Here is a 17,048-nt window from a genome sequence, read left to right as displayed (position 1 = left end):
TTTAAATGGAAGACTATAGAAAATACATTTTATTGTCATTTTTCATTATTAGGTTTTTGGTCCTTAAAAGAGAGAAAGACCATGAGTTAGGTAGTTCACAAATTTGAGTCAGAGCCAAGATGTCCACTAAGTTAATGTTCAAGTAAGGAGACCTAAGCTTGGAGTCACAGACTGGCCCAGCGCCATCCTGGGACCACTTAACTTTACAGGCTTCTCTCCAGTTATCTTATAAAAACAGAGTGGCATTTCTTAAGAGGAGGGAACTCATGCAGAGTCAGCAGGAGGCAAGGCTCTCCCTCCATATTGACTTTTAACAAAGGGTTGGGAAGCAGACAGTTGCCAAGCACACAGTACCATGAGAGATGCTTTCGAGAGGCAAATTCTCTAGGACCAAAGGGTTAAAGGTTGGTACCCACTACGTACTTCTCATCCTACCTAGCTCACTTATTCTAACCACAGGCGCCTCAAGCACTTCTGGATCAATATTCATCTTCTTTGTCCTTCATCTACGCATTGCAAAGCAGTCGTTCTCCTTTGCCCAGGACTATTACTGACTGTACCCAGACCTCATCTACTAATGTCAGTGAAGCTCCCAAATCACAAGACTACTAAGTAGCCTGGGGGTAAATGGTTTCATCATCACCACTTTAAAGACTACTGCTACAAGGCTGGTAAGTTATTTAAACCCACACTGACAGGAACCACTTTGTGACTTAATTCTATAGAACCATTCAAAACTTCTTTAACTTCTTTAGAGTTCTCTTTTCTCCTTTCTTTTTCTTTTTTCCTTCTTGTCTCCTCCCCCCCCCCCCCCCCCCGGTTGTTGTTGTTCATTTGTTTTGTTTCTTTGGGACAGGGTCGCACTATGTAGCTTTGCTGTCTTGGAACTTACTCACTGTGTGTGTGTGTGTACCAGGCTGGCCTCAAACTGAAATCACAAAGACTTTCCTGCCTCTGTCTACCAAGAGCTGGGTTTAAGACATGGGCCACCACCCCTGGCCTCTTTCCTCCTTTCAACTAGACACCTTTTCATCACTTTCCACATTCCTCAGTTTAACATGTCCCATACTGGAGTCTTTATCTCCCTCACTAAATTCTAACATTATAGTGCCTCCATCCACAGTCAGCCAGGCAGACACCTAGAAGGCAAATGAAAATTTTCCCTTTCCAGCAAATCCTCAGGAGTCCATACTGTGAACATCTTTCGAATTCTTCCCCTTTGTCTGTTTTATCACAATCCCATCCTGGTTAGCTCTGTGACTGAAACTGCCTCAAATCTCTCACCACCAATTGTTGATTGTTTCTGTCTGTCTACAGCAGATTCTACACTGTTCTCTGCAACACCAACACTATCTCCCTATGCAAATGCTAAGTGTGAGATTCCTCAACAAACAGCAAAAACCCACCCACGTGAGCCTTTGCCATCCATATACTCTCTTCCTCTCCTTTGACTTCACCATGGCCCAAAGCCCGTGACCTCTAATGTGACCCAAACATTCCTGTTTCCAGAAATGTGTTAGGCTGTGGGATGCCTCAGCACACACGCTGGGGTTATTCTTAACAGCCATAGTCAGCCCCATAATACAAGCATCCACAAGGCACACACTGGCTAACGCAGAGCCTAGCCGACCAGGAGGTAAGGATGACTGAAAATGAGTGATTGGACACATAGAAGAGAATCTGAAAGGATCGTACCACTGACAGCCAGCTATGTACACACTCGAAATCAGAATAGCCTTTGTCCTTGCCCCCTGTGTGCAAATAATGCTATCTCACACGGAAGGGCCACCTGGGGTTTAATTAGAAAACAGAGCCTGAGGTGTCGCAAAGGGCACCAGATGCTACACTGTCAATCCGATGTCAACAGTGTTCTGACCTCAATCTACACTATATATGCCATCACCTACAGCTACCACTTTTCATTACATAAAAGAACAATCTTGCAGACAGCCGTGGCTTTGGTGCATCAGCACTGTCCACTGTCAGTAATGGACAGTTATCGAGGTGTTACATTTGCTTACACCAAGGCTCTTTCACGGGTGCCATGTTTCATATCTTCACTTACGAGTCACTCCTGGAGTTCACTGAATGAATGCTACATCACAAAGGCTCTGCAAGTCTCCTAAGAACTTTCAGTTTTTAAAAGGCTGTCTAAGAAATGACATTTCAATTTCATCAAATGAATGCTTGCCATTGGAGTTATTGTAATATAAACAGAGTTATCAGGCAGAAGGAGCTCAGCTGAAATACAGATCACAGAGCACGGGCAGCGATCCAAATCAGTGCACTAATATACGGAAGCCAAGTACAAATGTCATCAATAAAGGCCCTTCTGGTTTTATTTCTTCAATGAAAGTCAAGAAGTGCCAGAGTTAGTTGTTTGGTTTTTTTTAATGCTTTGTTTTAGATTTATTTATTTTGTGTGTATGAGTGTTTTGCCTGTATGTGTGCCCAGAAGTCAGTAGAGGATGCTGGATCTTCAGGAACTGAACTTACAGGTGGCTGTGAACCATCTTACGGATGCTGAGAATTGAATCTGGGTCCTCCACAGACTCCAGAGTTTTATTTTTTTAAATACAATTCAGGCATTACTGTTCAGATTGGCTATTTACTATGTGCTATTACAGAAACAAGAGCCTTTTAATAAGTTCATGAAATGCTTAACCCATGTAAGTAGTTAAAATTAAAATGGAATTTTAGCCCATAATTTCACAATCTGACTTACTTCTGGGTTAATTAAATATAGGTTTGTCAGCCATTAACTTGTTCAGTGTCTCTCTTATAGTTTTGATGCATGATTCGTGTCACGTGTGTTGTTTCTTCTTTTATGGGCTTCTTGGTTTGTGTAAATGTGATATGGAATGTACAAGGTAAGCTACAAAAATTAAAACAATAAATCTATCAGACTGGTTTTGGTTTATTTTTCATTTTGAGACAGGCCTCGTGTAGCCCAAGGTAGCCTCCAATTCAATCTGTAATTGATGATAAACTTAACTGTTTCTATCTCTTAAGAGCTGGGATTTCAGGAGGAGGCCATCACAGCCAGCTTACGTGTTCCTGGGAAACAGCCCAGGCTCTCAGACATGGGGACAGCACTCTACTAACTGAGCAATAGCCACAGTCCACCCTTTATATATTTTGATAAATTTTACCTCTCAAATAATTAAAATCTTAAACCAATTGAAAACTCTCCTCTTTGGATCTATTTTATATTCTAGATATGCTATGAAGAAATTAATATTTTAAAGCATCCTTCTAAAGTTTTTAATTGACTGCATAATTATTCCTGCTACAGACCTATATCTCAACTAAGCTTACATCACTGAATTTAGCAAGCTTTCAAGAAGTTTTGGCTCGCATTTTTTTTTTTTGAGTGCTTGAAGTGATGAGTGGTGCAGGTTACCCACAACACTGCACTGTGGAGCACCACAGACCCTTTTGGTCAACAGTGGACCACTAAAAAATTTCTAGTGCCTAACCACTTCATAGCGGCCATGTGGCTGTGGAACAATGCTGTACTCATGTGTGTGGTGACGCGGATGTAAACCAACCTAAGACGCTGCCAGCTGTACAAAAGCAGAGTACTACAAACATTTGACAGTGATAAAACTATGTCAGTGGTTCATGAGTTTCCCTGTTATACCTTTAGCATGAATTCTGACTCCCTTTACTTAAAGAAGAGAAGCTTATAAAAGCCACATGCCATGTGAAGCTGGTAGCAGCTTCTTGTTTCACGTATTTCCTGTGTCTTATTTTCTCTTATGATTACTTAACTCTGTTTTGTTTAATCATGGCTCAAAGAGACAGTGCCAGTATCATCTACCGGTACGCTATCACTTAGGTGTGTAGTAGGCTAAACCATCTAGGTTTGGGCCAGTGCGCTCCATCTTAGGCATGTTCATAATGACAAAACCCCCTCCCCGTGATGGATTGTTCTGATCTTATCCTGGCTGTTAAGCAACACACGAGTGCACACTAGTGCCCTTGCTATGACCCTAAGGCTTCACTCTCCTATGCTCACTATTGAGAACAGTCTATTTATATGCTGAAGAACATCATCGGTTAAGTATCAGTTGAACTATAGAATGAATGCTCCAGAATGCTTTACTTTAAAAAAAAAAAAGCTTTTAGAAGAAATGCTAAAGCTATATTGAGAAATACATCTTGCTTATCAGACCCACTGCTGGAAAGGCTGTAGAGATTCAGGAGCTTATCCAGAAAAACGTTTTGAAGGGAATTTGGCAATACATAACAAAAATGCATACGTATTTATCTTTTGATAGTGCAATTCCTCTCCAGTTTTTTCCCAAAGATAAAATAACTAAAACACAACCAATCCTATGCAACTGCTAAAGTAATTCTATGTCCCTAAGTAGAGGGCTATAGGACAAAGGCAGGACATGGCCTCTAGGGGCGAATCATACAGCCAGAAATAAGAATGACTATCTTTATAAGTGACTAGGGAGGAATCACTAAACCATCTCGTTGTGGAAAAAAAAGGTTGAGAAGAGTGTAAGGAATATGCTTGTATTATCTAAAGAAGCAATACAAAATATATGTGTTTATAGGACTTCTATTAAAAACAAAGATAAAGAGTAACTTTTGAGAGAAGGGTAATGAGATGACTCAACTGCTAAGGGCGCTTGCCACCAACTCTGACATCCTGGGCTCAATTCTCAGAATTCACGTGGTGAAAATGAAAACTTAGCCGGGCATGGTGGCGCATGCCTTTAATCCCAGCACTTGGGAGGCAGAGGCAGGCGGATTGATGTGAGTTCAAGGCCAGCCTGGTCTACAAAGTTAGTCTAGGACAGTTAAGGCTACACAGAGAAACCCTGTCTCGAAAAACCAAAAAAAGAAAAGAAAAGAAAAGAAAAGAAAAGAAAAGAAAAGAAAGCTTGCTCTTGAAGTTGTCCTCTGACCCCCACACATTATGACACACTGCAGCCCTACCTCCAAATAAGTGTAATAAAACCCAGCAATTGTTCACAATGTAAGCACATAAGGAGGAAGCAGGGTAGCTGGGACAGGGATAGAAGACGGATTTCTTGGTTTGATAAAATAGTGTAAGCTTTATGGAGCTTAAACTAACATATAAAATTGCACATTTGGTGTATTATTTTGATAAGCTTAGAATACCTACACTTTTTTAAAAAGTATATCTTGTTCTGTAGGTTTGCATTTGTACTTTTTTTTTCTTATCTATTGAAAAATCAAAAACCATCCAGCAATGAGCACCTCCTGAATTTAAAATAAAATAAAATAAAATAAAATGATACTAGGGCTCTTCAACAATAACAACAAAAACAAAACAAACAAGCAAAAAACAGCTGAATCCAGATCTAAAGCAAGAATTTCAAAAACGTGATCTGGAAGTACTATATAGAAAGAAGATGGCGAGAGATTATTAAGATTATATATACAAAAACTTAAACATCAACAAAGAGAGTAAATTAAGTACACTGATAATTTCCCTTAGAGAACTATGCCTTACCCGATGAGGAAAGCTTGGTGGATTAGGGAAACTGCATCCTGCAGTCCCTACTGACCTGACAGATCTGAGACGCACACACCACACCCCCTATGCTCCGCACCCCGAGAACTGCTGCAGGACTGGTGACCTGCTGCTGGCATCAATACACAATTTGCAATGAGAAAGTACTTTTTAAAAAGTAGACACTTTTAAGTACAGACATGCAATGACTTGTAAAATGTAGGTGAAGGGGGAAGAGTGGTTTTCGACAGAATGTTACAGAATTTAAATCAAAATGAGAAAAAGTACACTTATATAAATCATAATCTACTACGTAAGATACATAAGGAAGAAATGTTTGTTCTAGCTGCTTTTCAGGTGGCAAGCAACCAACACATAAAGGGAATTCTTACCATATAACTTTCTGTGGCATCGCATTTTAAAATGAATGAACCTATTACACATTCCCCTATACACATCTTTTAAAATTCAAATAGAATAGAATCATAAAGAAAAGTGCAATTATGTAAAGAAATGCTTTATTAAACACTGAGGCACTTATCAGCAAAATATCATCTGTGTATACCTGAACGTATTTAAGTGAAAAAAAAAAGCAAGTTAAATATATAAGTTTTGAATGTATGAAAATGTATTACAAAAATGCATCAACTTTTCACAACAAAACTCAAAGCAAAACAATGAAAAACAACTGTTTAGAAATACTGTAGAGCCTACCGAAATATTGCATACATAGATCAAAGATGGAAGCCTCTTTTTTTTTTTAACTAAACCAGACAAGTATCACATAGCGCAGCCCAGAACAGGCTCCTGCTGGTGTAAACGAAGGAAAAAAAACAAGCAGCAGGCAGTGAAAGGGAGGGCAGCAGAGAACTGAGGTAGCTCCCTGCTGAGACAAGTAACAACTGCAGATGCTAAACATCGAAAGAAACAACTCAAAACTCATCTTAAAATTGACTTCGAGGGATGAGGACACTAGCCAATCAGACATCCTAACCTGACCGGTACCTTAGTCAGAAGACACAGGCGTCACCTGGCAAGTACTGCCGCAGGTACACTGAAGACCACTTACTTTTTGCTCGCCTCGCAGACATCTGTAATATTGGAGAAAAGGTGATGCCTCTCTGTTTTAGTCATAGTGTCACTCAGTTCTTTAGAGTCTTTAAACATCCGTATTAAGATCTCCAAGCTGAGTAAGTATGAATGCTCTGAGGATATGACTTCAAAGATTGCCTGGCAAAGCAAAAGAAATAAATACCCTGTTAATTATTTCAACTAAATAATTATGTAGAGCTTTCACTGTAATATACAGGAATCAGACAGAAAATACGTCACGAAATTATTGTCTTTATAAAAGGTGTGAGTACTCAAACTGAGGACAGTTACTGCCTGTACGTGAGGAAAAGTGAAAAAGCCAGGATGACCTTCCATGGCATCCTGAGGTCGTGCCTTTGCCACAGGGTACAATCTATGGAAGGAAATAGGGCTTGTCATAAAATCTCGCTGTGACAGTAATTAACCTTTGAGGTCACCTCCTCCAGCCCTGCTTTCAGAGCACACTGCTTTAGGGACAATGAGAATTTATGATCATCACGCATGCAGTCCCCCCGCTCACCTCGTCTGTTTGTTCTTTCTCTCTGTGTCTTAATATGACTAATTTGCAGTCGACAGCAGCAAATATTGTGTGGCATGACCGCACCTTCCTTAAGAAGGTTCTTAGCAACCACAGGAACTCTTTTATGTAACTCATACAATCAGAAATAATTCCATCTGTTCAACAAACCACCCACTCTCCACCCATCAGCGTCTCAAGAAGGAACAAAGCACCCTCAACACAGACCCTTGGTGACAGACGCAGAGATTTCTGATAACGATGAATGATGAAATGCCAGGCCATGTCTAGAGAGAGACCAACACCCTGTGTAAAGAATTCATCTACCTCTTCAACAAAGTCACACTTAGATTCTCTACTAATGGGAATATTAGAAAAATTTCTCCATGTTGGGGGTGGGTGGGTGGGCAGAGTGTAGGTGTAAACATTCTTACAAGCCTAGGTACCTTGGCCTCTAGGTCTTGTTTCCTTCAAGCCCCTCCCCCAATAGCACAGAGGATGAAGGCTGGGTGGGAGCAGGACAGACACAGGCAGATGGATGCCCAGCTGCTGGTGACTGGACTATATCTCACACATCAAATTAGCAGAGCTAACCTAAGGGTTCCCTACCCTTTTTAACATCTGTAAGGTTTTGGAGGCCTTGAGCATAAAGATACTAGTCTAGTCTCGGCTAAGCTCCAAGGAAATAACTGACTTAATTATTTAAAATTTAAAGAGTAAAAACATTAGGAGTTAGCCTGTACGTATATGCAATCAACACAACTGTCCCTAAGAAATATAAAACAAACTAAAGAAAAGTTTCCATTCCTGAACAAACATAGAAGTAATAGGTTGGTCGATGTATTTTTGTGCTTTGGGATGACTTCAAATATTTTCTACAACAACGATTTCTGCCATCACACTCAAAAATACAAAAACAGAGAAAAGGCAAATGAACTATACAGAACAGATCACATGCAAAGGCAAGTGAGAGCCCCAACGCAGAAAAGTTTATGGGCATAATGGCTGGCTATATCACCAAAGGGGCACTGCTTACTGCAGAGCAAAGAAGGGCATGCCTGGGGAACAGAACGGAGATAAGAGCACGAGATATGGGGCTGGAGAGATGGCTCAGTGGGTAAGAACATGTGTTATTCTTATAGAAGACCCGAGTTCAATTCCCAGCACCCACAACAGGCAGCTTACAACTGCTTGTAACTCCAGCTTCCTAGGAGGCCCTAACCTCAGGTACATGCACTTATACATACATACACACATGTATATATAAATAAATTAAAAATATCTTTTTAAAAAAGAGCATGAAACTTAAGATGCTCAGATATTTCTATCACAAATCTCAACAAACATTTCTAGAATTCAATAGAAATAGATAAAATTCAAATGCATAAGATTTAAAAGAGGGATTTTTTTTCCATTAGACTTCAAACTCTGGAGAAATTCCTGAATTTATAAACAAGGAAAGAAAAGTATCATTTATTCCATAATACTAACAGAACAGAAAAGCCTGTCCTCTGCCAATCCTTCGTAAAACCTATATAGGTAACACTAGAGCATCACACAGAGGCTTAATACATGACCTTTATAGGACGAGTGGTGATGCACACTTTAATCACAGCACTTGGGAGGCAAAGGGAGCACTCTGGAGGCAAATGCAACCAATCTCTGTGAGTTTGAGGCCCTCTGGTCTGCAGAGTGAATTTCAGGACAGCCAGGGCTGCACAGAGAAAACATCTCAAAACAAAAACATAACAAAAATGATCATCACAGGCAAACCCTCAAATGTACTGAATGTTAAAAATAAAGTCTAACGTTTAATGTAAATGTATGTATGTATGTGGAATACACCATTTAAAAACATAGATTGAAGAATATACAGCAACTTATAAATAAACTTCTCTCTGGGGAAGAGAGAAAGGAATTAAATTAAGGAAAACACAAGATTTTTATCAAGTTTTATTGTCTTTAAAAAATGTGGGGGAAAAAAAAGGAAGAAAGAAATGTGCTGCATGTGTTAATGTCACCTCCCGTGCCCTCAAGTGCTATGCTACATTCTTTAATGTTTTTAAACTTAAAAGTGTCACTATTATGTACCCACGTATTTTTCCTTTGTTCCATGCCATTTGAGTAGTACAAGGACACCTGTGCCTCTGTTGCAAATTAACTGACCTGTATGTAAAAGCACAAGTGTATGTACAAACTAAGATGCATAAGACGAGGGAAAGTGACAGCTTTACAACACTACAAGAATGAGGAAAGCCAGGAGGTGATGGTACACGCCTTTGATCCCAGCACTTGGGAGACAAAAGCAGTGGATCTCCATGAGTTCAAAGCCAGCCTGGTCTACATAGTGAGTTCCAGAACAGCCAGGGCTATACAGAAAGAGGAGGAAGAGGAAGAGGAGGAGGAGGAGGAAGAGGAGGAAGAAATAAAAGAGAGTAAAAGTTTAAATTTCAAGTTATAAAGTCCTATTATCTGCCTTTTTTAAAGTCAGTTTCATTTTGGTGCACTTAATTTACAAAAAACTAGCAAAGATATTCCATAAGTCCATGTAGCCTTGTCCCAGTTTTCCCCAAGCAGTGTGCACTACATAAGCAGGGTATATTGTGTAGAGACTAATGCACACTCTGGATTCCAATTGTGGCCTTTTCAGCCCAGAATCTAATGGCTGTATGTCAACATACTTCCTCCTTGTGCTTTGTTGTTTCAATGCAAGTGAAGCTAAGACATGTATTTTTTTTTGTTCTAGGGGCTAATATATGCGAAGCCTTATTCAAGGTACAACTTGCTATGTTCATAGAAAGAGCACAATATGCTTCCACACACTAGACAAACACACTCGGTAGGTGAAAACAGAAGATGTGCGTGCAGCCCTACATCCCTGGGTGTTGATCATACCTCTTGTCGCTTTCTTTCCTCCTGGCTCACTGTTTGAGACAGCCCATTCCTTTTCACCTGGAAAAGGCAAAGCAGAACATGATATTGACTTTCATCTTATTGACTTTAGCGGCTTGCTTTCTACATAAAGCGTACTCTTTAAATCTAAATTTTAAAACATTGTATGAAATGTGAAATTAGCATCATTCAGTATAAACAACAACATCACAACACAGTGCCATCAGTTCAAAATTTTGTTTTAGTCATTGGTTCTGGCTACTCGCAGAATATCCAATTACCTCCAAGTCATAAAGAAGAAATCAAATATCAAAGAAAATGATTTTTATTTTGTTTCGTTTTTTCCAGACAGGGATTCTCTGTGTAGCGTTGGCTGTTCTGGACTCACTTTTGTGTACCAGGCCAGTGTCAAACTCATAGAGATCCACCTGCCTTTGCCTCCCTGAGTGCCGGGATGATTGATGGATCTGAAAGTTAACTGTCCACTTTTACACGTAGAAGTCACTTCATCACTTAACCAGTGGGCTGTCAGGGTTCTTAGGGAACTCTTCCCACCACCTCACCAAGGGCCAGTGATCTCAGCACACTTAAACCTGACAAGCAACACCACCAGCTTGCCTGTTCTGTGAAAGCAGCAGGGTCTCCAAAGCAAGAGTACCAGCCAGTACCAGGACTGGCTAGAGAGCCATGGGGTCAGCATCTCAGCCGTAGAAATGCTCATGCCCACTAGCCACCTTTCCGACTGCTGTCAGGATTAATCAGGATTTACTTTTGAAACACAAGAACAAAGGCAGCCCTCGAACTTCAAGGGACCTGGTTTTCTTCTCATATACCTAACACCTCTGCCAACGTAAGAAATATTCCTGATTTTCAGTCAACGATTCACTTAATGGAAGGTTGTCCTGCAGAAGAAAGGTCACACTCTGAGCATGAAACAGCTGCAAAAAAGGAATGTGTGCTTTTTGTTTTTTTGTTTTTTTGTTTTTGTTTTTTTGGTTTTTTTTTTTTTTTTTTTTTTGGTGGTGGGGTGAGGGTCTACAGCAATGAAACAGAACCATCTTTAAACCTTTTGCTGTCTTATTTCCCCCAAACAATTAAGAACTGTTTCTCTAGTATTCTCTAGTATTAAACTGACACCTATCCTTTTTGTCATAAGCTTAAAAACCTAAAAGGATATGTCTGATAATTGTTACATTTTCAAACTTTAAAACTCATGCAAAGTAACATGAAAATTGTGATTACTTGATACCCACTATCATCCATGTAAAACAAACACATTTTCTTGTTTTTTGTTTTTTTGTTTGTTTTCTTTTTGTTTGGTTTGGTTTGGTTTGGTTTGGTTTGGTTTTTCAAGACAGGGTTTCTCTGTGTAGCCTTGGCTGTCTTGGACTTACTTTGTAGACCAGGCTTCGAACTCACATCTATCTGCCTGCCTCTGCCTCCCAAGTGCTGGGATTAAAGGCGTGTGCCACCATGCCTGGCACAAATACATTTTCATAGCAGGTGAACAGTACATCTTGTTCTCTTCTCTTCTTGAAATCATATTTTTATGTCAACTTCTCACCAAAATTTCAGGATGTAACATAAAAATTTGTGCCCAGGTCTCCTATTAACCACCACGGGAGAACTTTGAAACCAGAGATATTTTTCATGTTTAATTTTCTAAAATCCCCTCTAATCTCTGAAGTGTATAACTACCACAGATGTCATTACCAACCTATGATTAAGGCAGCACAATTAATAGCATTTTGTAGGTTTTTTGTTTGGTTGGTTTATTTTTTGTTTTTCAAGACAGGCTCTGTTTGCCCTTGAACTCACTCTGTAGACCAGGCTGGCCTCAAAATCACAGAGATTGCCTCTGCCTCCCAAGTTCTGGGATTAAAGGTGTGGGCCACTAACTTGATAACTACTAACAATTTTAACTCATCAAGTATAAAAAGTAAATCTTTATGATGACATCTCCCACTAAGAGGGAGATTCATGATGCCTTTAACCAAGAAGATTCCACTAAAACTAATATTTCAAACTTACTCTGGTCATACTGTCATCGGGGTCCTAGATTTACAACTCCGGACAAGGTGCTATGGAAAGATTTGAGATGAGTAAGAAATGTCTCATGTATCAAACAGACATGAAAGCAATTGTGAAAGGGAAGGTGGAAAAGTGACCCTGTCATAACACCAACTACAAATGTACATTTAGAAGACTGCTCAGAAGTTGAGGGCTCAGAAGATGAAATCTTAATAGTATTCCTGAACATCACTGCTACACAAGGTCCTGTGTGTGTGTGTGTGTGTGTGTGTGTGTGTGTGTGTGTGTGTGTGTGTGAGAGAGAGAGAGAGAGAGACATGACCTGTCGGGAAGGCCAATGAACATAATCCTGTCCCCATAGAACTACTGTGGGAACTGTGGACGGTCACACCATTGTCTTTAATTTGCTTTCAATTACAATTTCGAAAGCAGTAGGGCAGAACAAGTCCCGAATCAATAGTCAAGTCAATAATCATTGATCACTTATTACATGCCAGGAAATGTGTTGAACACTCCATATGCTTTTCCACCGGATTCTCATAAAAATTCTTGAAACATAATAGTGTTCACAGATAGTATGAACTGAGGCCTGGGATCCAAAAGAACTGAGCTACTAGGAGCAAGGCCAGGATCTGGTCAATGCCTGTCCAACTGCAAGGCTTCAGTTTTAATGATTTCCAGTGACCCATAGTGACCCCTGTTCTCTCTGACAGGCACCCCATTTTTACAGCTGGGCTATCACTAAAACTCCTTCTCATGCCAAGTCTGTACCAAAGTTTCCATGTGTTTTTTGGACTATGCCTATCATGGAACGTTCTTATCTTTATTCACCATCCTGACCTGAGGTCAACCTGTCAGCAAGGAATCATGGGTAAAAAGGCTTCCGATCATGTTTTAATAAGACAGAAGGCCGAAACCCTTCAGAGCTCCATCTGGTGAGTCTGGGCAGGAACTTGACAGGATTTCCTGCCTGACAAAGTCCTGGAGGATGGATGTGCAGGCAGGCACAGGGCCACCAGCCCTGCAGGTGACGTCACCAGCAAGCCTTGCCACACCTCTGGCTTCTTTATCCAGCTAGACTTTACATCTGAAATTGAATACACTGCTTAGAGACCCACAGAGCTGACAGCTGGTATTTCTGAGGGTTCAAGAGAATATCACCAATCAAGGGGAGAAAAAAAAAACAGCTAAAGCTGTCACCCTTTAAAGGGGGAAGACAAAGTATTTTGAAGGGGTTTAACTCTTGCAAAGGATCATCACTTTTCTGCACTACTAATAATGTAATGAATGACAAAATATTCCTTCTACCAAGTCATCCATAAAAGTCAGTGGCGCCCCAGACAAATGTAGTGACCCAAAAAAAAAAAGACTCCAGGAAGTGTTCTTGAATTATGATTAAGGAAACTGAATTGGAGAACAATCAGGGAGGCTGAAAGTTCGCTCTGGCGAGTTATGAAAAAGCAGTCCCTTGTGGCTGGCAGCCAAGGTCACAGGGCCTGTGTTCACTCTGCCCATCCTCCTACATCGGCCACTAACACCATGGACAGGATGCCAGAGGAATCATCCTGCCTGCCTGCCTGCCTGCCTGCCTGAAGACACTTCTACACTAGATAGCACCCAAGGTATGAAGCAGCTGTTCGGAGGCACGAGGTCATGAGCATATCGGATGGCGTGAGAAACTGAGGGGTGGAGAGGTGAACAAAGAAAGCCAGAGGGGTGGAAGGCAGACAGAACCAGAGGACAAGTGGGTACAGGAGCATCGTGTAGGAGGGACGGAAGAAAGGCAGGAAGGCACAGTGCAAAGGGGGCTGGGGGAGGGGAGAAAGAAGAATGTGTACAGAAAGCATTGAGAAAGACTTTTTAACATAGATCTTCAAAATGCAAAACAGCAATCTTGTCAGTGAACTTTAGCCAAAATGACTAGAAGACACAAGGCTTTTTTTTTTTAACTATAAAAATCCTGCACAGCTTTAAATGTTACACGCTTTCTGAAGTTCGTGAGTTTTTCCTAGGAGAACCTAAAGAATAGTCACATTTATTCCATGTCCTTAAAACGCATCCCTTGCTTCCATGTGTGGAAAAGAAAAACTAACATACTATCTACTGAGACATATGAAGTCCAATTTTACATTTAAAGTCAAAGAAATGAAAATTGTTCTTCATTCTTTTTTATTTCTATTTTCTTAAATCTTATTTTAAAGATCAAAGTCACAGAACCCAGTTTACTGGCGTTATTGCTGGTACTAACTGCTTCGAAAGGGAGTTTATCCCTGGGGGTGGCTTCTTACCCCTCCCTTCCTTAAGCTGAACTTTCACACTCACGAGATGCTGAGCAAATAGCTTCCCACGCCAGTTAGAGCCTCCTGGCAAGACTCGAGCACGGAAGCCTCCTTTGTCATCTCTTAAATACACACTTCATAGCTGAAGCCCCAGCAGGGTACAAATAGAAACATGCAGATGGCCCAAGTAACTGCATGTGAACGTCCTTGCTTAATTAAACTGACTTATCATCAACAAAGAGAATTTGGAAGTACAGTCATGAAAATTAAAGAACTAATTCAGTGTGAGTTTCTTGCTTTTGCACACTCATATCAGTTCACAGATCTGACCATGAGGACTCTACACAAAGTCAAACATGCCAGGATCTTTGCCATTTTCAGTGAATAAAAATTAGTTCAAGCCAAGCATGGTGGCACACACCTTTAATCCCAGCACTCGGGAGGCAGAGGCAAGAGGATCGCTCTGAGTTTTAGGTCAGCCTGGTCTACAAAGTGAGTCCAGGATAGCCAAGGCTACACACAGAAACCCTGTCTTGAAAAAACAAATAAACAAAAAGAGAAAAATTTCTTCAAATACAGCATCAGAATGTGTAAGATGGCACCTCTGACCTGTTAAAGATAGGAAAATATATCTGTGGTTTAAGACAGAGAATGCAGAGAACTCATTATGTTAAAATATGTCTAATTTCACAGTTGTAGGTTATATATTCACTCTTGTAGTCAGTATTTACATCCTTCTTTGATCTTTGGGACCTATATATTTCAAATGCCTGAATGATAAATTAAAAATTTGCTGAACTTTAAAGAGCATTTCCTTTCTATGAAATTGTCTAGTTCCATCCTCAAACAGTTTACCAATTCTTTAAAAGAGTGAATAATCAAAGCAAACATCCAGGTGTTACTTAATGCCAATTTACTTTTTTTTTTTTTAAGTCTCAGTGCTACTGGGGTCTCCCTCTCAAATTCACATGTTGAAATCCTGTCCTCCAAGCTGATGATGTCAGCTGGTGGAGTCTCCCAGGAGGTAATAGCATCATGTAGGTGGGGCCCTCAGGACTGGGATTAGTGCCTTTAAAAACAAGCCAAAGGGAGACCCCTTACCCCTGACACCATGTAAATGTGCAGCAAGAAGGAACTCAGAAACCAGCCCTTCACCCAATACCAAATCTGCCTTGAACTGAAGGTCTCAGCCTTCGGCACTATCAGGAATAAACTCCTGTTTTTATAATCCACCTAGCTTGTGGTATTTTGGACTAACAGCCTGGAAGACAGCACTCTGCATGCCTAAGCTTTGCAGACTACTGTCGTGGGGAAGAACGGACAGGCGCCCCATCCATTTCACTTCTGTAGTCAGTACAGTGACCCTGAGCACCTTCACATTGCAGAGAGCTGGCAGGAAATCTAGAGGCCTTATTCAGTATTCTATGTCCCTTGTCAGGATTATCAGGCAAGTTCTCTAAGCCAAAGTTCCTTAACACGGAACTTCTCCACGGCCCTCTCAGTGCAGAGCCGAGATCAAGAGCACTAGTACTTGGCTCATTAGACCGACTTTTTCTGTGTTGCAAACAAAGCCATGTCTTTGCCCCTCTGTGACGTAAGGCTCTGTCTGCATAAGATGGGTATCTGTGTTCCTTCTGTTTCTCCATTACACAGGGAAACAGACTAGGGGGACCCATTTAAACTGGCCAATTAGGAAGACTCAGAAATGTACGCTGGTAAAAAAAAAAAAAAAAAAATATATATATATAGTACATATTTATAATCTAAAAATCACACTAGTTTTCACAAAGTACTTTATACTAGATGCCTGTGGAGCCAAAGCTCTTTAAACTTGCCGGAGTTTACTCCATTGCTAAAAATGATATGACTAGTCATCTCCACGAGCCATTCGCTACTCATAAGCTCCCTTTTCAATAGTCTAGGTATAATAGTGGGGCTGCAAAGGAAACAACTATACTATAGGGCACAGTCATTCCTGAATCCTTTCAGTCTTCCACAACTGAAGTCACCCTCAAGTAAAAATGAGCCAGAGTTAACTGCCATGCAAAGAAAATATGGCAACAGCATCAATCTGTGGCAAGGATGCAGCTGGTGGAGTGCAGAAAGAGTGCCCTCTATTTAGACACTCCGTGGGCTCTCTCCAGTTCCACTTCATCTACTGAGGCATCAAATTAGATAAAGTATCAGAGTATCTCAAAGTATCAGAGACCTGCATACCTAAGACCAGACCTTAAAGGTCAGGAAGAAGGGAGTGGCACTCTTCTTGTGGCAGACAGTGAGTAAATAGAAAGGGTGCTATTTGGAAGTAAGGGAAGAAGACCAAAAAAAAAAAAAAGGAAGAAGGAAGAAAGGGAGAGACCCTCACAACTGCACCAAAGCTCTTGTCCCTCAATGGCAAGCACACATTATCAAGCAGACAGGTATCAGGTCCTCTACAATGACAGAAAATCAGGTAACACAGGTTGAAGATTGAGGCTTTTTCAGTCATACACAGGGCCAAGAGTCCCAAATACACTTAATTATTCCAATACAGACCTGAGGCTGAAAACACGAGCAGATGGGTAACTAAATGTACGTGAACTAACTGCTGCGCTTATACGGTATAGGAGATGAATATGCTTTCCTGCCTTTGCAGCCAGCGCTCACCAGCGTTCACTAGCTATGTTTAGCCAACTCCTGATTCAGCGTTCTTGGTTATTACCAATATATCAAATGTTTATTATGTGCCAGGGACAGTTATACT

At 40.6% G+C, this 17,048-nt stretch overlaps 1 protein-coding gene across 1 annotated transcript in view; it reads right to left on the bottom strand.

The window, feature by feature from the left end:
• Nucleotides 1–17,048, bottom strand: part of ARHGEF26 (Rho guanine nucleotide exchange factor 26) — a 111,735-nt gene that overhangs the window by 73,555 nt on the left and 21,132 nt on the right. Inside the window, exons 4-5 of the mRNA XM_084769119.1 lie at nucleotides 9,999–10,055; nucleotides 6,564–6,724 (exon numbers count right to left, since the gene is read on the bottom strand). Of these exons, the coding sequence (XP_084625245.1) occupies nucleotides 6,564–6,724; nucleotides 9,999–10,055 (218 nt within the window). The remainder of the gene's footprint in view (nucleotides 1–6,563; nucleotides 6,725–9,998; nucleotides 10,056–17,048) is intronic.

The sequence above is a fragment of the Acomys minous genome, assembly GCF_964271855.1.
Source record: "Acomys minous genome assembly, chromosome: 19".
Taxonomy (NCBI): Eukaryota; Metazoa; Chordata; class Mammalia; order Rodentia; family Muridae; genus Acomys; species Acomys minous.
The sequence above is the reverse complement of the archived record's forward strand: the minus strand, read 5'-3'. Positions and strand labels throughout refer to the sequence as shown.